At 46.9% G+C, this 22,661-nt stretch overlaps 1 protein-coding gene across 1 annotated transcript in view; it reads right to left on the bottom strand.

Annotated features, from left to right (window-relative positions):
- The window catches only part of LOC137024453 (deleted in malignant brain tumors 1 protein-like), a 66,113-nt gene that overhangs the window by 32,060 nt on the left and 11,392 nt on the right, over nt 1–22,661 (bottom strand). Inside the window, 6 exon segments of the mRNA XM_067392006.1 lie at nt 17,221–17,527; nt 18,204–18,550; nt 18,611–18,914; nt 19,855–20,160; nt 20,269–20,574; nt 20,837–21,135. Coding sequence (XP_067248107.1) covers nt 17,221–17,527; nt 18,204–18,550; nt 18,611–18,914; nt 19,855–20,160; nt 20,269–20,574; nt 20,837–21,135 — 1,869 coding nt within the window.

Raw genomic sequence — 22,661 nt, 5'->3', positions numbered from 1 at the left:
CTTGTGCACGACCGAACTTTTTCCAAATCGGTTCCACCGCTTCGGGATGGAGCCTCCATTCCCCGGGCCTTGGCCCCTGCCTCGACAGGATATCTGCTCCCACATTTTGATGTCCCGGGATATAAGTTGCTCTCAGCGAGAGAAGCTTGCCCTGGGACCACAGGAGGATCTGATGAGCTAACTTGCACAATTGGCGAGACCTCAGACCCCCCTGATGGTTGATATAAGAGACCACCGACATGTTGTCTGAGTGAACTAACACGTGATGGCCCCTGAGGTCTGGGAGGAAGTATTTGAGTGCTCGAAATACCGCCATCATCTCCAGCTGATTTATATGCCGAGATCGATGATGGTCCTCCCAAAGACCCTGAGCTGAGCGACCACTCATGATCGCTCCCCACCCTGTGAGAGAAGCATCCGTCGTTAGCATTTTGCGACGACAAGGAGCTCCTAGCACAAGACCTTGGGATAGAAACCAGGGCTTTTTCCACACCGCCAGGGCACGATGGCATCGCCGCGTGTCCTTGACTGTGCGAAAAGGGTTTCCCCTTGGAGAAAACCCCCTGGTTCTGAGCCACCACTGTAGGGGTCTCATGTGCAGCAGGCCAAATGGTATCACGTTGGACGCCGCTGCCATCAGACCCAACATTCTCTGAATTTGCTTCACAGTGAGTGACTGGCCTAATTTCACCCCTTTCACGGTTGAGAGAATGGAATTCACCCAAGCAGGGGACAAATGTGCCTGCATCGAAGTGGAATCCCAAACTACCCCTAGGTAATTGGTAGTCTGAGCCGGTAAAAGCACACTTTTCTTGGCATTGAGTCTCAACCCTAACTTCTTCATGTGGGACAGAACTACATCTCGATGTAGAACTGCCTGTTGCTCTGATTGAGCTAGAATCAACCAATCGTCGATATAATCCAGCACGCGGATGCCCTGGAGTCTCAGAGGAGCCAGTGCTGCATCCATGCACTTTGTGAAGGTGCGGGTGAAAGAGATAGGCCAAATGGAAGAACCTTGTATTGGTAAGCTTCGCCCCCGAAAGCAAACTTGAGGAACTTCCAATGTGAAGGATGGATTGATACATGAAAGTACGCGTCTTTCAGATCTATTGTCACAAACCAGTCCTCGGACCTGATCTGTGTAGTGATCTGTTTGAGTGTTAGCATCTTGAACTTGAGCCTTTGCACTGAACGATTTAACATGCGTAAATCTAGAATAGGACGCAACCCTCCATCCTTCTTCGGAACTATGAAGTATCGGCTGTAAAACCCTGACTGTATGCTGGCAGGAGGAACCTTCTCTATAGCCCCCTTTTGCAAAAGTGTCATCACTTCCTGTTCCATGACCAGAGACTGCTGGGGGTCCACTACTGTATTGAGGACCCCGCTGAACCAGGGCGGGCGAAACCCAAATTGTATTTTGTACCCCTTTTCTATCATTTGCAGCACCCACTGAGAAATATTGGGAAGACTTTTCCATTCTTCTAAATATTCTACTAAGGGAACCAGTTTCTCGAGACTGGTCTCTGGTGTTTTTTGAGCACTTGGCTCGACGCTCTGAAGCGGCGCACCGGCAGGGAACAGTCGAATCAGGTGCTGACCGACCCTCCTCAGAGGATCGGGGGGGGGCTACTGTGCCCCGCCACACATGAGGTGGCGGGGTTAACACTCTGAGGTCTAAAAACGCGCCGGCGCGTTTTGCAGTTTTTTTTTCACATTGCAGCAAAACAGACTTCAAATACTCCGTCATTTTTTGTCATAGAGACATAAGTAATATATCAATTGAAACTATAGAATGTCTTCTTTTATTTATATACACTCAAAGTAAAAACAAAATGTTGTGCTTTTTGTAAAATAAAGAAAACTAACATGATGCGTGATCTCTCCTCTCCCTCTGAACGAAATCCAATCTGATAATTCTCAGAAAATGAACTGTAACTTAGTGAATACTAATCACAGAAAAATTAAACTTATGTCTAAAAAACGTTAAGATGTCAGGTTTTAAATCATGTAAGTCAAATCGAAAACAAACCTTCTGTGTTTATGTAATCTGTATGAAAAGAGAGCCATGTCAGAAGACTGTGATTCAGCTCATTATCCGCTAATGCGGCCACGCCCACGGAGCCAGCGCTATTCAGACGCAAATTTAGAGGCAATACATGCATTCATCATCTCAATCGTGTATTTATTGTCTTGAAAAGTGTTTATCTGGATGTAAAAGTCATGGTTAGCGATCTCTAGAAGACATACAGTTAGTTCCTGTTTACGTTTCTTCTATGGATGAATTTTAGATGAGTTTTTGTTTCTTTAGTGCCCTCCTGCTGCTGTATGAATTGGAAACTCCATTCATGGAATAGCCTCTTCTTCTTTTAGATGAATTTGTGGACTAAAAATGCACAGAGCGCCCTCCGACTTCAAGGATGAATTGAAAACACCAGCGCTCATAGTAATGACAGTGAATATTAAATAAAAATAACTCCTCTGTATAGAAAATTGACATAAGCATATGAGAATCCAATATTTCTCCAAATGTGCATGCTTTTAAACTAAAAGCCTATATTCAGACTCTTTGCATCACAGAAATACATTATATTTTAAAGTATAATATAAAACCATTACTTTATATTGTAATAATATTTTTCTGTATGTTTCATATATCATAATGAGCTTGAGACATCACAGAAGGTTTTTTTTCACAGCCTACCTGACTGAAATGCCTCATTAATATGCAAGTCATTTCAGCTCATTACTATCCAATTCTTTTGTCTTCTCAGGTGAGAATGGCCCATTTTCAGTGGTGATTCACGCCTCCTCGCATACTGTGTTTCTTGGCAAAAAGTGTCTTACAAAAACTAAATGAATATATTGTTTTATATGAAGGAGTAGGCAGCATAATTTTTACATAATTCTGAAGCAAAAATTCTAGTCTACAACCTCCAATACCCAAAAGTCTTGTGAACACAGATTTACTATACTTTATTTGGCCTTATTTCAGTGACTTAAGTTTTTTGTTTTTTCAATAACCACGCATAAATGTTATTCCTTCAAAAACACAAACATGTACATACATGTTCCTCACATATTATTGTAGCCTAGTTTGTGCTGAATACAGTGTAATGACACTTTTTCCATTAATATGTCTATGAAGAACTGAAAAAAGCACAAATGTCAGAGCATGTCAAAACTTCTCCAGGCCCCAAATCAGCCTCAGACTCCAGAGGGTTAACAGAATGGCCCCCTGAGGGCACCGAAGATGGGTCAACTTTATAGATTTTAATTTTTCTGGACCCTCTCCGGAGGAGGCTGCCCTCAGAAGTCCTGGACCCCTCGTGTAAGGACTTTTTCGCAGCCTTCCTGGCGATAATAACAGCCCGCAGATCTGATTTACCGCGGGAAGGCTTCACTTGTGCTGTCTTACCTGGTCCCCAAGATCTTTTCGGGGGAGCACGGGTGGCAACACTTTGTTTTTGCTGCGCTCTATGCGCAGATGAGGAGCTTGTAGACGCCTGAGGCTGCTCCCGCTCAGCAGCCCCAGCAGCGGTATGAGCCCTGCCCACCAACGCTGATGTTGTACGCAGGGGTCTGGTGGGCAAAGTCGGGGATTTTAACGACGATGCTGATTCAGGCGAGAGATAGCTCGCGAGCGTCTCTTCGACCTGAGGCATCGCCGTATAACACTGATGTTAATGTACAGAGACGTTGTAGGGTTATAAACACGGAAATGTGCCGGACTCTGCCACGATCTCGACACCTCGGTGTGGAGATCTGGAAAGAATGGCAATCCCCGGGGCTGAGGTTGAGCTCGGGCAGGGAGAAAGCGCTCATCTAGTTTGCTTTTAACTCGGGCTTCAGATCTTTCCTCTGGCCATTCGATCTTTAGTTTAGCCACTGCCCGAGTCAAGACCTCTAACAGCTCCTCATATGCTGGAGATGCGGGTGGCGGGCCCTCATCTCCAGCACCGGCGCTCGCTACATCCATTTCCTCGGAGACAGATAAGCGAAGCTCCGGTGCCTCCACTCTGGGGGAAGAAACCGCTACGCGTGCTTCCGCGGCCAGAGAAGAGGCAGCAGATCTGGCAGGTGAGGGTCGAGATAGGGCAGGACCCGTCTCTAACCCCTCCACCAGATCCATTTGTGAACCCCAGCAACGAAGTCTACGCTGTGCCTCGGCAGCAGCGGTACCCGAGCCCTGGGGAACACTCGCCGCGGCATCCTCTTTTTTATCAAAGAACGCGCGGCGTGATCGGAGTACACGGAGCGTTAGCTTTTCACAATCCACGCAGACAGCTCCCTCGAGAGCTGCCTGTGCATGCTCCACTCCCATACAAGCAACACACATATCATGTGTATCCCCGCCCGTGATGAAACGAGGGCAGGGAGGAGCACATTTAGGAAACTGCTGCTTGTCTTTCTCCGCCATAATCGTGTCTTTGCAATATATAATACTAATATATATATATATATATATATATATATGCTTGGTGACTAAAACACTCTTGTCCTCGGATGAAGAGATATTTTGTTTGCTGCAGACAATGACAGACAACACCAAATAAGACACACAACACAGAGCGCTTTACTGAAGACGCAGAAGCTGGCATTCTTTGTTCTCAGGGGTGCTTTATAGTTTCCTGGTCCATGACGTCACCCGCTCTGACGTCCCGCTACACTATTGGTTTGATTTCACGAGTGCTTCAAGACGTAATCACGCAGAGGCGTTCCCAAAGCGACTACGCAGCGTCGATGTTCCCATGAAAGGGAATCTGTTATTTTATTATGATAAGGAAATATTCATATTTTATTCTTTGCTAATTATTTAATATATTTAAATGAATCATGTCTCAAATATCGTAAAACATGTTGCAAGATTTGTTTAAAAACCACTGGACGATGTTTTGAAAGGTTTGCACATTGTTCAAAAAAAGTTAATTTTCACGTACAAGAGTTGTTTCCTGGAGAGCTGGTGGTGGCAGCAGCAGTTGTAGAAATTGCTGGAAAATGTTTTGAAAGGTTTGCACATTTTAAGTTAAAATACCTAGTGTATACCTAGAGTAAATCTGGGTTCAGACTACACAATAGTTCCCTTTCGAAAGGGAACTCCACTCTGTGCTGACTGCGCTATGGGGAACATCCTCCGTGACCCGTGCTCGAAATGCCAAAAATCACCACACTCCAATCCTATTGGCCGGCGACAGCCTATCACGTCAAACGGCGCGAACCGTGACGTATAAAGGGAGCGCCTGGGGAAACAGCCGACATCCTCTTGTCTTTTCGCGACTGCTTTTGCTCGTGCCATTTTCACTCTGCCAAAAGAAATTAAGTCTGCTAAATCGTTCAGGAAGTGTGCTGATCCTTGTGCCAGGTTTCTGACACCGAGGACACACAGAACTTGTGCGTTTTCTGTCTGGGTGAGGAGCATGCACGGTCAGTACTCGAGGGTGCTGCCTGTGCTAACTGTGAGCGTTTTTCTATGAAAACACTCCGTTCTCGTTTGGCCCTCTTCTCGAGGGGAGAGGTGCCACCACCACTGCCTGGTGGTTCTGGCCCCGCTCGTGCTGATCATGGGACTCGCAGGTGGAGCTCGCTGAAGAATTTGAGAGGGGTGTCAATCCTTCTCAAGCTGAAGCGACTGACGAGGACGCGCTTCTGGCGGATGACGTCGATGTTTTATTTTTAACATTCTCGGGCTCAGGAGCGAGTGCTCTCTTGGTTTTTTCTCTCTACCCATGGCCCAACAACTCCGTCGAGGGCCCTGCCATCCAAAGCGTTGAAGGTGACGTCACGTTTGAATGGCAGGCCTTATGCTGCAGGTCAGGCTGGTGCGGTGTTGCACACAATGACAGTGCTTCTGGCGTACCAGGCTGATCTGCTTACGGATCTTGATCAGGGAAGCGAAGACGCGCTCCGCGGCGTTTAGATCCTGCATCCCGCTCAGATCCAGCTCTGGGCCCAGACAGCCGGGAGATCCCGGGCCGTCTCGAGCCGAGGCTCAGAGGCAGGCCCAGAGGGAAAGTGTCGCCGCTCGTGCGCCTCCTCCTCCTCGGAATAAGTCGCAGAGATGGCGAGATGCTAGAAGGAAGAATCAAGATTTGAGGGAGGTGATCGAGGAGCGGCGCCAGCAGCGCCGGTAATCGATCTCCGCTCTCGCGAGGGCTTTTTCTCGCCCTCGCTCTTCCTTCGCCTCCCGGTAGCGTTTTTGACATCTATATGCAGTCGGGCTGATGTTGTGGGCCTATGATGGATGTATTCCTGACGGCCCGCCGTCTGGCTTGATAGTGAAAGTGCTTTTGGGCTTATGGGACTTTGGACTATGGACTTAGCTTCCTGTGCATATAGTTGTCATCTGTTCATGTTTTTTTTTTAAGGGGTTATTTGGGCAAATGACTGTATGTTAGGCTGACTGTTACAGGCAGGCCCTTTATGGCCGCTTTGTTGTTTAGCGTTGGTGTAGTTTCTCGGCTGATAATGTGTATAGCTAGAACTAGCTTTCGCTATTGTCAGTTATGTGTTGGCCGGTTTTTCGGCCACCTAATGCTGTCGCTCGCGCTGCTTTCTCCGTGTTTTGGGAATTTGTAGCCCGAGTGTAGCGTGGTCTACATACAGTCCTTAGCTAGCGGCTAGGCTAGAACTAGGTTAAGTGTATGTTTGTTTACATCCCCCTGTTATACTATCCCCCTGCGGTTGTATAGTTCCTAGTTCTGGCCTCCTTCTGAGGAGGTTGCTGGCCGTTTTTTGCCCATATTTCCCCTTCATATGTTTATGCAGGCGTGTTATGTGAGCGTGCTTGTGCTGCCACAGGTTACACCTGTTTTCTATGATAGCAGGCTTTATCCAGCCTCTATATATGAATACGGTGTTGTTGTACTCCCCGGTTAGGGTTTGTGTTTCACTGAGTGCATCACCTGTTGGATCGCACACTTAGGGTGAGTGTAGGGAATTTTGTTTACCAGACTTCTCCCGGTCGTTTGCACCACAGCATCTGGGGTTCATTGCTGTTTGATTGTTGGCTATTTGCCTTTTAGCCTCTCTGTATGCAGCTTGTTTTGATACAGCGCTGTTGGTCTACGATGCTGGTTACGCTCACGCTGTTTAGCATTTTAACATTGCCTGCTGGAATGTGTATGCCTAGGCTCAGGTTGTGTAGCTAGTTCCCTTAAAATTATAATTTTAGGTTATACTGGCCCTTCCTTGTAGCTAGGGCCTGTCATGACCACGGGCTGGTGCCACATGGTTCTTTAAGTAGCAGGCCTTTCCAGGCCTCTCTTATAGCTTCCTGTTGGCCCAGCTATGCTGGTCGTGTACAGGCATCATTCCATGATGAGTCATACGTTACTCTGTTGTTGCCAGATGTTTATGGAAGTCGTTGGCCCCGTTGAGGCCTCCTTTCATGTCTTACCTAGCATGTTGGCACAGCTTGTATGGGTTTCTGTATGTCTCATCCCCCTTTGGGTGTTTTATAAACGCACTAGCTATCGCCGCGCGCTTTTAAGGTTACAGGCCACTTTTAGGCCTTCCTTTGCTAGCCTGTCGGAGTTTAGCTTGGTACTCCTCTCGCTGAGAGTAAAAAAAAAAAAAACGTTTTTACTGAGTAAATTGTGTGTTTATTCCTTTTAGCTCTAGTCGAGCTAAAATATTTTCTGTCTATCTGACAGGTTCTATTTTTGCTCCTAGAACTTTAGTGGCCGCTGGCTGATGTCGCGTGTGACAGGTAGGCCGTAAAGGCCTCCTGTGGAGCATGCTGACCTTTTGACATCAAAAAGGGATGGTTTCGCCGGCTGGCCGGGTCTCAGGTTGACTATGACCTCCTGTGTAGTCGGTCTGTTTAGCTTGAACCCTGATAACACTGCCACGAGCTGATGCCACGTGCCTGCTGGGATTATCGGCCCACGGGGCCTTTCCTTAGCGCATGATGGCGTATGTTGTACTCCTCTTGCTTAAAGAGTAGAAGGTACTTCACCGAGTGCACTGCTCGTTGGTTTGTGTTGGACGGGCTGTCTCGTGGGCACTTGCAGCTGTTATGTCTTGGTGCTTGCTCCACCTTGATATGCAATAGGGTGTGGCCCTACAGGCCATCCTGGGCTACCGCCGTCTTCTTTCAGTTCTAGTTCTCTGGTGAACTCTGGTTATGTTGTAGGCCCTTTTCCCGGCCTCCATGACTATGTACCCGCCTTACAGTCTGTCTGTTAGGTTGAGCTTTGTACTTCCCCTCGGGGTTAACTGTGTAATTGTGCTTAGCTCCCTAAGCTGGTATGGCTGTAGACTTCTATGAAGTCTCCCGTTAGACTGGCCCCCAGGCTGGTTTGTGCTCCCCTGGGTCAGGGGTCTTAAGCGCACAGCCTCCTCAGCACCTTGTTAACGGCTGAGTAAATCCTTGGATGAGTGGTTGTACTCCCCTCATACGAGGGTCCAGAGCGTTTAGCTGAGTTCCACTCTCCAGGATGCCCATCTCTGTGTGTGGGTTTGAGTTGCTTACTGCCTTTTCGCAGTCGCTCTTTCCTGCTCTCCTCTCTGGAGTTTGCGCTTGGAGATTCTGTATATCAGACAAGGTTGGCTAGGCCAGATTTAGCTTCGCTGGATCTGGCTAGGCCTCCTTGGTGGCAGCGGGATGGATTTTTCCCCCCGAGTGACTGGCCGAGGTTCCTTTTGGTTCCTTGGCCACATTCCCTTAAAGGGACCACCCCCTCTCGGGCTGTTGGTTCCAGATGTTCGAGCAGCCTTGGTAGGTTTTTTTCGGAAGGCCTCTTTTAGGCTCAGCTTGGGCTGTTGGCCGTAGGGAATGCTGTCACTGACAGCCTTGGAGTTCTGCCCCCGGTTTTTCCCTGGAACTGCCAGATGTGTGTCCAGACATTTGGACTGGCATTCTCCTCTAGCATGGCGGCGTGGGTATATCATTCCCCATAGCGCAGTCAGCGCAGAGTGGAGTTCCCTTTCGAAAGGGAACGTCTCAGGTTACGTATGTAACCATGGTTCCCTGAGAACAGGGAACGAGACTCTGCACTTTCATGCCATGCTGCGGGATGCCTGCTACAGTCTCTCAAAGACAAGAAGATGTCGGCTTTTTCCCAGGCGCTCCCTTTATACGTCAAGGTTCGCGCCGTTTGACGTGATAGGCTGTCGCCGGCCAATAGGATTGGAGTGTGGTGATTTTTGGCATTTCGAGCATGGGTCATAAAGGACGTTTCCCATAGCGCAGTCAGCGCAGAGTCTCGTTCCCTGTTCTCAGGGAACCATGGTTACATACGTAACCTGAGACGTTTTGTCTGTTAGGTAAAGTCATCTAAAAGTGACATCTATTAATCTGTTATTTTATTATGATAAGGAAATATTCATATTTTATTCTTTGCTAATTATTTAATATATTTAAATAAATCATGTCTCAAAATATGGTAAAACATGTTGCACGATTTGTTTAAAAAACACTGGACGATGTTTTGAAAGGTTTGCACATTGTTCAAAAGAGGTAAATTTTCACGTACAAGAGTTGTTTCCTAGAGAGCTGGTTGTGGCAGCAGCAGTTGTAGACTTCACTTCTGTTGTTGGGCTTGTATTTGCAGTTGTTGAAGTTAAATTTCCATCTTACAAAGACAATAATGATGAATGTTACATGAGTTCAGTGTTTAAACAAAGACTAGTAATGTTGTGGATGGTTCAGACAACGTACTCGGTTACTAACGTAACCTCGGTTCCCTGAGATACGGAACGAGTACTGCGTATGGGGAAAGGTCTCCCTTTTTCCCCGCTGCTGAAGCCTTTTTCAATAACGCAGTGTAACTGCACCGTCATTGGTTCACTCATAGACAAGTTGTTGAACCAATGGCGGCGCGGCATAGCTGCGCGGCCTATGGCGACAAAGCGCGCGAATATTCCCGCCGAAATGGGCGGGGTATAGGGCTATATAAGCAGGCGTTTCGCCATAGGATTTCAGTGTCAATCGACTGAAGCGACGACCCTGAGCCGCAGCCTCGTGGCACGGCAAGTGACGCAGTACTCGTTCCGTATCTCAGGGAACCGAGGTTACGTTAGTAACCGAGTACGTCCCTTTCGATACTTCACTCGTACTGCGTATGGGGAACGAATTCAACCACGCCGTGCCACGGCTGGGAACGATATAGCTTGCATTTGGCCACCCAGAGGGGGCAAAAAGGACAAGCGGAGGCAAAGCCTAACCGAACCCATGGTTACACTGAAGGAAGATACTTCCTATGGTGGCGTGGAAGCGGGACCTGTTGGAAGCCGCTAATCACACCGACAGGACCCGAGCTTGTAAGGTCGGGACATCGAGGTGATAGAACCTGACAAAGGTGGACGGCGAAGACCAGCCGGCCGCCTCACAGATGTCTTGGATGGAAACTCCGTTGGACCAAGCCCACGAGGAAGCCATTCCTCTAGTGGAGTGGGCCCTGACTCCTATGGGGCAATTAGTGCCCAGTGAGGAGTAGCACAGGTTAATAGCATCCACTATCCAACGGGAAATGCGTTGTTTCGAGACCGGAGACCCTTTGGTGCGGCCGCCAAAACAAACAAAGAGCTGATCTGACTGTCTGAAAGACTGTGATCGGTCTATGTAGGTCCTCAATGCCCTGACTGGGCAGAGTAGCTGCAGCTCTGGTTCGTCCGCCGAGGGAGGAAGAGCAGAGAGCGAGATGACCTGAGCTCTAAACGGAGTTGAGAGCACTTTAGGGACGTAGCCATGCCTAGGTTTCAGAACGACCTTAGAGTCACCAGGCCCGGGTCGAGGCACGCAGGGTTCACGGAGAGGGCCTGCAAATCGCCAACACGCTTTACCGATGCTAGTGCTAGTAGCAGAGCGGTTTTTAGCGTTAGGGGCCTGAGGTCGGCTGAACCCATTGGTTCAAATGGGGCTCCTTTCAAGGCCCTGAGGACCAACGAGAGGTCCCAGGAGGGAATAGTGAGAGGGCGAGGAGGATTCAAACGCCTAGCACCTCTCAAAAACGGATCACGAGCCCGTTTCGTCCCACCGATTGGCCAGCAATAGGAGCGTGGAACGCTGCAATGGCTGCTACGTAAACCTTAAGCGTGGAAGGGGAGCGCCCCATTTCCAAGCGTTCTTGGAGGAAAGACAGTATGGAAGATACGTCACTCTCCACAGGGTCTATGTTGCGTGTTGAACACCAATCAACAAAGACTGACCACTTCCTGGTCGTAGAGGCGCCTCGTAGATGGGGCTCTAGCCTGAGAAATGGTATTTAGGACGTCCTCGGGGAGGCTAGTCGGCTCCCATCGAGGGACCAGAGGTGCAGAGCCCAGAGCTGCGGCTGTGGGTGCCAGATTGTTCTGTTTGCCTGAGAGAGGAGGTCCCGTCTCAGGGGAATCGGCCACGGGGCTCTTAGAGAGAGCCTGAATAGCTCTGAGGACCAAACCTGGTTCCTCCAGAGCGGGGCCACCAGAAGGACTCTGTGCTGGTCTTCTCTGATACGCCTGATGACCTGGGGAATCAGTGCGATCGGAGGGAAAGCATAAAGGAGCGTGCTGGGCCATGTGTGGGCCAGAGCATCTACTTCCTTCGAGAAAAATGTTGGGCAATGAGAGTTGTCTTCTGAGGCGAAGAGGTCTACCTCTGCCTTCCCGAAGAACTCCCAGATCGTGAGGACCACTTGGGGGTAGAGCATCCACTCGTCGGAGGGGGATGTTGCTCCGTGACAACATGTCCGCACCCAGATTGTTCCTGCCAGGAACATGAGTCGCTCTGAGCGACTGAAGCCTCGGAAGAGCCCATTCCAGCAGACGTTTCGCCAGAGCGCATAAGCGGCTGGACGAAAGACCGCCTTGGTGGTTCAGGCATGACACCACCGTCATACTGTCTGACCGAACTAGAACATGACGTCCCGTCAAGTAAGCCTGAAAGAACTGAAGGGCTTTCATCACTGCTAGCATCTCTAGACAGTTGATGTGTAAATGGCTTTCCTCGTGGCTCCACGAGCCGAAGGCCGGTCTGCCCTCGCACACAGCGCCCCAGCCCAAGTTGGAGGCGTCTGTTGAGAGCACCGTCCTCCGTGAGACCGCCTGTAAAGGGACTCCGCGTTGGAACCATACTGGATCCATCCAAGGTTTCAGGGCTAGAAGACAGGCCCGATTGACCTTGAGACATAGGCGGCCGTGCCGCCATGCGCTGGGAGGAACCCGGAACTTCAACCAGTACTGAAGAGGCCGCATCCGAAGAAGGCCTAGCTGCAGCACCGGGGAGGCGGAAGCCATCAGCCCTAGCAGCCTCTGGAAAAACTTCAGAGGGAGATAGGCTTTGTTCGTGACAGATGCCGTGAGCTGCTGAATTGCCAGGGCGCGCTCTGGCGAGACTACTGCCGTCATACGGACCGAGTCGAAAACTGCTCCCAGAAACGAGATTCGTTGAGTGGGGCATAGCGAGCTCTTGGCTAAGTTGACCCTGAGACCCAGGCATTGTAGATGGCTGAGGAGCACGGATCTGTGGCGTTCCAGCTCGTCTCGCGAACGGGCTAAGATGAGCCAGTCGTCGAGATAATTCAGAACCCGGATTCCCATCTGTCTCAGAGGGGAAAGCGCCCGCGTCCATGCACTTGGTGAAAGTGCGGGGAGCCAGAGACAGCCCGAAGGGCAGGACCGTATATTGGTATGCCACCCCTTCGTATGCGAATCTCAAGAATCGTCTGTGACGGGGGCTATCTGGATGTGAAAATACGCATCCTTCAGGTCCAGCGAGCAGAACCAGTCCTCGGGGCAAATGTGCGCGAGGATCTGCTTCAGCGTCAGCATTTTGAACTTCCGTCTCGTGAGGGAGTGATTCAAAAGCCTGAGGTCTAGGATGGGTCTGAGACCGCCATCCTTTTTGGGGACCAGAAAGTAGCGGCTGTAAAAGCCTGTCTCGCTCTCTGACGGAGGAACCATTTCCACAGCTCCTTTTTCCAGCAACGACGTGACTTCGGCCCGGAGGACATGAGCGTCGTCCGGATTGACCGATGTTTGAAGCACCCCGGCGAAGCGGGGGGGCCGTCGTGCAAACTGGAGCGAGTAGCCCTGGTTTACGATCCCCATGACCCATTCTGACACATCGGGGATGGCCTGCCAGGCCTCGGCCCGAGTGGCTAGGGGTTGAATAATGTTGGGTGACAGACCGCCGTTGAGAGGGTCGTACACCGCGAGGGGTGGAAGAGGAAATTTGCTCTTTTGTGATGAGGTAAAATTTGTCCGCCGTGAAAACGGCGTTTGGAGTGGGCGCAACAGGTGTGGGCCCAGCTGTCACTTGGAGTATGTTTCCCACGCCCGGAAATAAACGAGGCGGAGGGGAAATTACCCCGTGGGAGCTTTTGGGGTGGTCCGGTCGTAACGGGACGGTCCCCCATCCTCTTCCTGTCCGACGAATCAGGACGACTTCGGAGGCACCGGGTCCAGCACAATCCTGGGCCGGGGTCCCTGGCGCCTCGGGAAGGGAGGGCGCTTCGCAGAGCGCGAGCGCTGGCGATGCTCCTGGGGCGGCGCTGCCTGTGTTGCAGGTGGGGCTGGTTTGTTCTGCTGAGCCGGCGCAGTCCTGGGGCGGCTAGACGCAGAAGCGGAGCTGGAGCGCTTAGGCAAGAAATGCCTCATAGCCTGAGACGATTTCTGCGCGGCAGTAAAGCGCTCAGTGAAGCCATCCACTGCAGGCCCGAAGAGACCAGAAGGCGAGACCGGGGCGTCTAAGAAGGCCGTCTTGTCTAGGTCTTTGATCTCCGTTAGGGTTGAGCCACAGGTGGCGCTCCAACACGACCAGGCTGGCCATGGAACGACCGATGGCCTGGGCCGTAGCCTTCGTAGCTCGCAGGGCAAGATCCGTGGCGCTGCGGAGATCTTTGAAGGCTGGCGCGTCGATTCCAGACTCATCCAGAGAGCGGAGGAGTTTGGCCTGGAATGCTTGAAATATGGCCATGGTGTGGAGCGCAGAGGCAGCTTGGCCCGCCGAGGTGTAAGCCCGTCCAGCCAGAGTAGAGGTGGTCCGACAGGGCTTGGAAGGAAGGGCCCTCTTCGTCTTCCAACCCACAGCCGCGGGAGGACAGAGGTGAGCAGCCACCGCTTCATCTAGGGGTGGCAAGCGCTCGTATCCCTTCTCCTCGGCGCCGTCGACGGCGGTGAGGGCGGAGCGGTGCGTAGTGGAGGCGGGCAGAGTAAGGAGCGCGCCACGGCACTTCGTCAGCTCTTCGTGGACCTCAGGAAAGAAGGGCGCTGAACGCTGGCGAGGTGCTTGGCGGCGGCCTGGCAGAAACCATTCGTCCAGGCGGCTGCGAGACGGCTCCTCTGGAGGGGCCCACTCGAGGTCCAGCTCTTCAACGGCTCTAGACAGGATGCGGAAGAGCTCGGCATCCATGCCCTGGCCATGCTCGATGGGTTCCAAGGGAGGCGGTGGAGCGGGGTCTTCCGGCTCGCCAGCCCATCCTTCCGCTTCGGAAGCCGCAAGAGACATGGAGTCGTCTTGTTCGTCGTCTGTTCCCCCGAATGAGACGAGGTCACTCGCTTCTGCGGAGGGACGCTGCTCAGGGCGAGAGAACAGAACTGGAGAGAGTTCCCTGGGAGGAGAGGGCGAGGCACGCGGGGGCTGGGCCGGCGTGAGCTCGCTCAACTCCTGGCGCTGAGTCGCTCTACCCCGCTGTCTTTTCCTCGCCGGACCGCGGGAGGAAGGAGACGGGAGGGCGCGGCGGCGAGATCGCCCTCAGTGAAGAAGGCGACCCGCGAGCGCAGGGAAGCGAGACTCGCGCACTCGCAGTGCGGGCATGAGTCTCCAGCGAGCGCGCCGTCTGCGTGGGGCTTGCCCAGGCAAGCGACACTCGCTGTGTCCATCGTCGTCGTGCAGGGGCCCTGCAAGTACCACATGAGTGGCGGGGCATCGTGAGACGCCGCTGCCGTGAAAACGGCAATTGGGTGGCTCTTTTAGAGCGGCGAGGGCCGCGGAAGCTCTTAAAGCGGTGAAAACCGCTGGAAATCGCTCTTTAGAGCGGCGTTTAAGCCGCGGATGAAGCTCTCAGGCGGCGCGCCGGATGGCGGCAGGGGACGCACAGGAAGCGGCCGGAAGCGGGAAGCGGGAGGCGGCGGCTCGGCGACGGCGCTAGAAGCTGCAGTCCGCGAGGGCGCCGGCGCTTTCTTCCACCGGCGAGTCCAGGCGAGTCCGCTGCGGGAGCCTCTTCAGACGGCGGCGAGAGCAGAAGGCGGCGAGCTTCTTCGGCTTCAGGCGGAGATCAGCGAAGAGAAGTAGATGTCGTCGCTGAAGGAGAAAACACTGAAATCCTATGGCGAAACGCCTGCTTATATAGCCCTATACCCCGCCCATTTCGGCGGGAATATTCGCGCGCTTTGTCGCCATAGGCCGCGCAGCTATGCCGCGCCGCCATTGGTTCAACAACTTGTCTATGAGTGAACCAATGACGGTGCAGTTACACTGCGTTATTGAAAAAGGCTTCAGCAGCGGGGAAAAAGGGAGACCTTTCCCCATACGCAGTACGAGTGAAGTATCGAAAGGGAACATAATATTTTTGTCTCTAAAGTCATCTAAAAGGGACTTGAATCTTAACCTGTTATTTTATTATAACATTATGATAAGGAAATATTCATATTTTATTCTTTGCTAATTATTTAATAGATTTAAATATAACACGTTGCAAGATTTGTTTAAAAATAGCTGGAAAATATTTGCACATTGCTCAAAAGAGGTACATTTTCACGTACAAGAGTTGTTTCCTGGAGATCTGGTGGTGGCAGCAGCAGTTGTAGACTTCACTTCTGTTGTTGGGCTTGTATTTGCAGTTGTTGAAGTTAAATTTTCATCTTTCAAAGACAATAATGATGAATGAGTTCAATGTTTAAACAAGGACCAGTAATGTTGTGCATGGTATAGTGTAAAGCCGGGTTCAGACTACACAATAGTTTTGTCCGTTAGGTCTGTTATTAATATTTTATTCTTTGCTAATGTCTTTCTATAGTAACTGCTTAGTTTAACACGTCTCAAATATGGTAAAACACGTATGATTTGTTTAAAAATTGCTGGAAAATGTTTTGAAAGGTTTGCACATTTTAAGTTAAAATACATAGTGTATACCTAGTGTAAATCTGGGTTTAGACTACACAATAGTTTTGTCTGTTAGGTAAAGTCATCTAAAAGGGACATGAAACTTAATCTGTTATTTTATTATGCTAAGGAAATATTCATATTTTATTCTTTGCTAATTATTTAATATATTTAAATAAATCATGTCTCAAATATGGTAAAACATGTTGCACGATTTGTTTAAAAACCACTGGACGATGATTTGAAAGGTTTGCACATTGTTCAAAAAAGGTACATTTTCACGTACAAGAGTTGTTTCCTGGAGAGCTGGTGGTGGCAGCAGCAGTTGTAGACTTCACTTCGGTTGTTGGGCTTGTATTTGCAGTTGTTGAAGTTAAATTTTCATCTTTCAAAGACAATAATGATGAATGAGTTCAATGTTTAAACAAGGACCAGTAATGTTGTGCATGGTATAGTGTAAAGCCGGGTTCAGACTACACAATAGTTTTGATAGTCACTGTGTCAGATTATGCGATTTTAACTCTTAAATGTCAGACAACATGTTGCTTCCCAACCAATCATCCCTTGCCATCTTTAATGATGTGTGTGATGTCATTAAGAAGGCGTAAATAGACTTGACTTGACTAGACTTGATGGCCACCGAAACGGTGTGTTAGCTTAATGCTAATTCCAGTATTCACTTGCTGAACTTGCTGAAGTGCCTCTGCTATCGTTCGCCAGCATTTAACTTTTTTCACTAATAGTAGTCTCTTGAGTAACCATCATAAAGGCTGGAGTATTGTTGTCATAGCTCTCATTGCATAATTCCACCTAGCAGCACCAATACAGTCGTTTCTCTCTTTCTCTCTCTCTCTCTCTCTCTCTCTCTCTCTCATTTCTACATGTGTGAAAGCTGTGTATGAGAGAGCTTCTGTGCTCCTATTGGTCACAGATGTGACGGAACCTGACGTAGATGACAGAAAAAACAAAAAACAAAAACATGATAGTCTTTCTGTCGGGACGTTGTGAACCGTTGCGTCGGTTGTCGTCCACTATGACACAATATACGAGATGTAACAATTAATTCTTGAGTCCCGACAACCATTATCGTTTATGAATCACCACAGCACACTACTTCAAATGGATCGTGCCAAAATCAGGCTGATATTGTGTAGTCTAAACCCACCATTTTTATTCACGTTTTTGACTCACATTGGCAGATGACACCAGCATCTTGATAATGACTACAGTTCTGTACTTCCCATCCACATGATCTACATCTCTTTAGAGTAAGCTCATTCCCATAACAATTTACATTATTCATCCATATCGGTCCGAAGCCGTTCCCAAAAAAGGCACGTCTTTTTGCCTCTATAGCATTCCCACAGCCCATCTCTCTACACACCACTGCAGCATCTGACAGATCCCAGCCATCATCACACACTGTTCCCCATGTTCCATTATGGAGAACCTCCACTCTTCCAGAACAAGAGCTGGAACCATTCTGCAATCGAATTTTGGCTAACAAACAAGCGAAACAGAGTTGACTAAAGGCCCATTCACACCAAGGACAATTCTGAAAATCCACACCACAACTATAATGATAATGGCACAGATAAACTATTGTTGTTGGAATCACCAACTTTCAGTGCCTTTTTTTTATTTTTATTTTTTTATTCATGTGGGCTCGTAATCTTTAATCAAAATAACTTCTCTCTCTTCCAGCAACATCTCTTCTCTGACGTTTTTACTAGTGCAGGGCAGGACAACCAGTCACTCACATGAGATTGACCAATAGCAAACCATAACCATATAATCAATTCCCCATGGAGAAAATCAAGTCATTTCTTCTTGTTTGAGAAGCCGTTTCACTTTGATATACTTCACAATAGGGAAGAAATCCCAACTTCCGTATTGCAACTTCTGTTTTTTGCTGAATTTTGGTATTTAAAGCTTCAAGTGACATAACTGCAGTGCTTATACAGAACGTTATCATCCACTGGTGTGGACGCTAATATAGTTATCATTATAGTTATCGTTCTTGGTGTGAATGCACTTTAATAATAAAGACGTGATTTTGTTTTTATTCATTTTTTTGCATATCAGTAATATCAAATATTATGTTAAGAAATGCAGCAGTATTATTAAAAGAATTATATTAGGCTGAAGACACATTAAAACAGTATTATTCACTTACCTCCACAGATAACACCGGCATCTTTTTCATGGCTGCAGTTCTGTCGAGCTCTTCCACTTAATACACAGTTCTTCAGTGTAGACTCTGATCCATTACAGCTGACGTTATTCATCCATATTGGCCCTGATCCTTGTCCAAAATAAGCACCTCTTTTTGCCTCTATCACATCCCCACAGCCCATCTCTCTACACACCACTGCAGCATCTGACAGATCCCAGCCATCATCACACACTGTTCCCCACATTCCATTGTGGCGAACCTCTACTCTTCCAGAACAGGAGTGACTGCCATTGCTCAATAAGACAGGAGCTGAAGCCACAGCAAAACAAAAAAATGTCTTTTTATGTCTTTAAAGATGGGTTGATTAGACAAATTCATATTCAAATTATTGTTTAAAGCTTTATGACTCACGTTGACAGATGACTCCAGCACCTTTAGAGTTACCGAAGGAGGCAATCTCATTTGTTCTGCAGCTTTTTAAAGTAGATTCACTCCCAATACATTGTACATTATTCTTCCACATTGGCCCTGATCCCTGGGCAAAATAAGCATGACTTGCATCTACAACACTCCCGCAGCCCAGTTCTCTACACACCACTACAGCATCTGACAGATCCCAGCCATCATCACACACTGTTCCCCATGTTCCATTATAGAGAACCTCCACTTGTCCAGAACAGGAGTTGTCTCCATTCACCAACCTGACAGATACTATCCACACAAATAATATAAATATACAAGTATGTTTATTTGTGTGTATGTTTGAAAAAGAAAAATGACAGTGTTTGGAAGAACAAGACGGGTTCTGTTTAGCTCTCTTGGGTCATTTCTTAAAGGGGGGGTCTAATGCTATTTCATGCATTCTGACTTATTTATACTGTTAAAGAGTTGCATTCTCATGCTAAACATGGCCAAAGTTTCAAAACTCTAGTTTTATGTATGACGGAGTATTTCTGTGCCAAATACACTTTCCAGATTTGGATAAGTTTTTTTTTTTTTTTTTTTTTTTGTGTATATCCCTGTATCACGTCATAAAGGGCAGTATTCCTTGTATGGGCACTTCCCCCTGATAAGCGTGCGCACACATCACACAGAGCGAGAGAAAGAGCACGCCCATCAACGTGCTTCGTTCGGGTTATGGAAGCCAAGAAATTTTTTCAACAATGTCACCAAAGAAATGCGTTTTTGTTTGTGAGGGTTTTGGTTCTTTTTCAGCTTCACAAAGAACCCAGCCTAAGGGAACAGTGGATGCAGTTTGTTTTTCCAGGGCAGAAATGCAGTTGTGCATGTATGTTTGTTTGTTCCTGGAATTTCAGTGACGAATGTTTTGTAAACAAGTCCCAGTTCAACGCTGGATTTCCAGATCAGTTGAGACTTGAGTCCCAGCGATAGATCCCGGTCATGAGTCAGGTGGCGAGTAAAACTGCATCAAATGTCTGTTGGTGGCAATCAACACTTTTCGGAAAGAGTTGGTACAGTGTATCTATCTTTGATAACTATGATAAAACTAAAGACTTTTCGGCGATATGAAGGATGGAATACTACTAGATTAATGTGAGATTGGCGGAAACTCTGAGTTATGCACCCTTTAAAAAGGAAAAAAGTACAATATTAAAACGACACTTAACTTCAGTGCCTGTTTTTGACTCACCATTGCAGATGACTCCAGCATCATTGGAATGTTTGCAGTTGTGTACTCCTCTTCCATTTGACTGACAGCTCAGAAGAGTGGACTCATTCCCTTTACACTTTACATCATCCATCCATATTGGCCCTGATCCTTGTCCAAAATAAGTACCTCTTTTTGCCTCTATCACATTCCCACAGCCCATCTCTCTACACACCACTGCAGCATCTGACAGATCCCAGTCATCATCACACACTGTTCCCCATGATCCATTATAGAGAACCTCCACTCGTCCAGAACAAGAGTTGTCACCCATCACCAATTTAACAGCTATTATTCACACAAATAAGCAAATAAAACAAAACGTTTTTTTTTTTCCTTAAAGTCATTATTATTATAATTATTACATATTTTAATTGTAAGAATATTTAATCTCACATTTGCAGATGACTCCAGCATCTTGTTGATGGCTACAGTTGTGTACTCCCCATCCATTTGATGAACAGTTTTTCAGTGTGGATTCATTCCAAGCACAATTTACATCATCCATCCATATCTGTCCTGATCCTTGTCCAAAATAAGCACCTCTTTTTGCCTCTATCACATTCCCACAGTCCATCTCTCTACACACCACTGCAGCATCTGACAGATCCCAGCCATCATCACACACTGTTCCCCATGTTCCATTATAGAGAACCTCCACTCGTCCAGAACAGGAGTTACTGCCATTCACCAACCTGACAGCTGTTATCCACACAAATATTAAAAATACATTTTAAATATTTCTTTTATAAAATATTATTCACACAAATATATTTTTATATATTCCCATATATTTGTGTACCTTCTTTTATTTGAAAAAAGATAAATGACAAATGGCAGTTAGAAAACAACAAGACCTTCTTTAATCCGTGATTTCTTATATATTGCTCTCTAGGGTTATTCCTTAAAAATGAAAATGTACAATATTATATTTGTACTTTACTTATGATTGGTTTTGACTCACAGTTGCAGATGACTCCAGCGTCTTTATCATGTCCACAGTTACGTATTCCCCATCCTCTTGTACTACAGTTCTTTAGTGAGGACTCATTCCCAGCACACTGAATATCATCCATCCATATCTGTCCTGATCCTTGTCCAAAATAAGCAGCACTCTTTGCCTCTTTCACATTCCCACAGCCCATCTCTCTACACACCACTGCAGCATCTGACAGATCCCAGCCATCATCACACACTGTTCCCCATGATCCATTATAGAGAACCTCCACTCGTCCAGAACAGGAGTCACTGCCATTCACAAGTCTGATTTCATCTGTACTAGTGGCAGTTGTATAACCTATACATGTTATAGTATATGAGTTCCAAATAATTTTTTCAATAGGTTATTAAATAATTAAAACAACTAGAATTAGTTTTGAGAAATATAAGCTTTCTCTGTGCTGAAAATGTTCCAGTGACCAAGATTTGTTTCAGTGTGTATCATGAGTTCTCTTACCCAGAAGCAGAAATATTTGCATGAACCACAGCATAGCGGCTAGAAACATAATAGATATGATATGAAATGACATGATATGTTATTCATGTTCAATCCTCACATATAACTTTGTCTTATTTTCTACACTGCTTTCTCAATTAATAATTATATCAATATACTGTATATAGCATTTTAATACACTTTCTACACTAGACAAGCAACTGAATGCAAATTATGACCATAATGTGTGGTTCATTAATACAGTTAATACTTTATTTTCCACTTTATTTTCCACTTTAGACAGTAGGGGTGAAGTCAGGTTGATTGGGACACATTTTGCCATTGAGATGACTGGGAAAATGTGTCCCAATCAACCTGAATTCTGTCTACTACCAGTCAGAGTATTTACAGACTTTCTGCTTAATATCTGCTAACACTTAATTTTGATAGTCCCTCAACAGACATCATACTGACTATAAGTAACTTTGCAAATACATGTCAGCTTATTCTACTAACCCTAAAATAACAGTCTACTACTGTCTACTAATAACGAGAGTTAGTTGACATGTAGTTGCAAGGTTACTTTATAGTTAGAATGTCTAAAGTGGATCATTGAAATAAAGCATAACCTGATTTTATCATGTATCAATATTGTGAAATGATAAAGTTAAATATCAGAAGGCATTACATAAAATACAAAAATGAAATTGTTATAGTAGTAAAATCTATGGCTTAGACACTGGAAATATAATTCAAGTGAAATGTCTCTTTTTATTGGGAATCATTTCCTGCTTCTCAAATGTATGTGATAAGCAGTACATGTTACAGACCTGGATCATTTTAAATAATTGCTGTATAAGGTATCCTAAATATTTATTATGAGACATTGTTTAATTGTATAATTGAATGCTTCTAATTGTACAGTATTTAGTCATATTGTAATTGAATATACATTACAATACACTCTGCATATTGTCCAAAGTACACACATTTTAACAATAACCCCTTATCAATACAAGCATAGCTAGCTATATGAAATATATCACAAAATAAAAACAAGTAATTTGCAAACAAATAAAATATGGTTATTAATACCTGTTATTCTTCTTCGTCTTCGATCGACTCTGCCTTTGCGCTGTAGACATATAGACATGATTTTCTTGCCAACTACTTTAAAAACGAATACATTTGTTAATCAAATTTTTTCCACTGAATTCACGTGTAGTTTGCCACATAATGTCAAGTTACAGCGGTTTGTTTCATGGCCTATTTTGCTTACCAGTATAAGATTACATCAAACTTGTGTCTCTGTCTATAAAAGCCTTTTACTATGGAAAGTCATTATTATATAAAA

Source organism: Chanodichthys erythropterus, chromosome 8 (assembly GCF_024489055.1).
Source record: "Chanodichthys erythropterus isolate Z2021 chromosome 8, ASM2448905v1, whole genome shotgun sequence".
Taxonomy (NCBI): domain Eukaryota; kingdom Metazoa; phylum Chordata; class Actinopteri; order Cypriniformes; family Xenocyprididae; genus Chanodichthys; species Chanodichthys erythropterus.
Note: the sequence above shows the minus strand (reverse complement) of the source record. Positions and strands in the feature narration are given on the sequence as shown.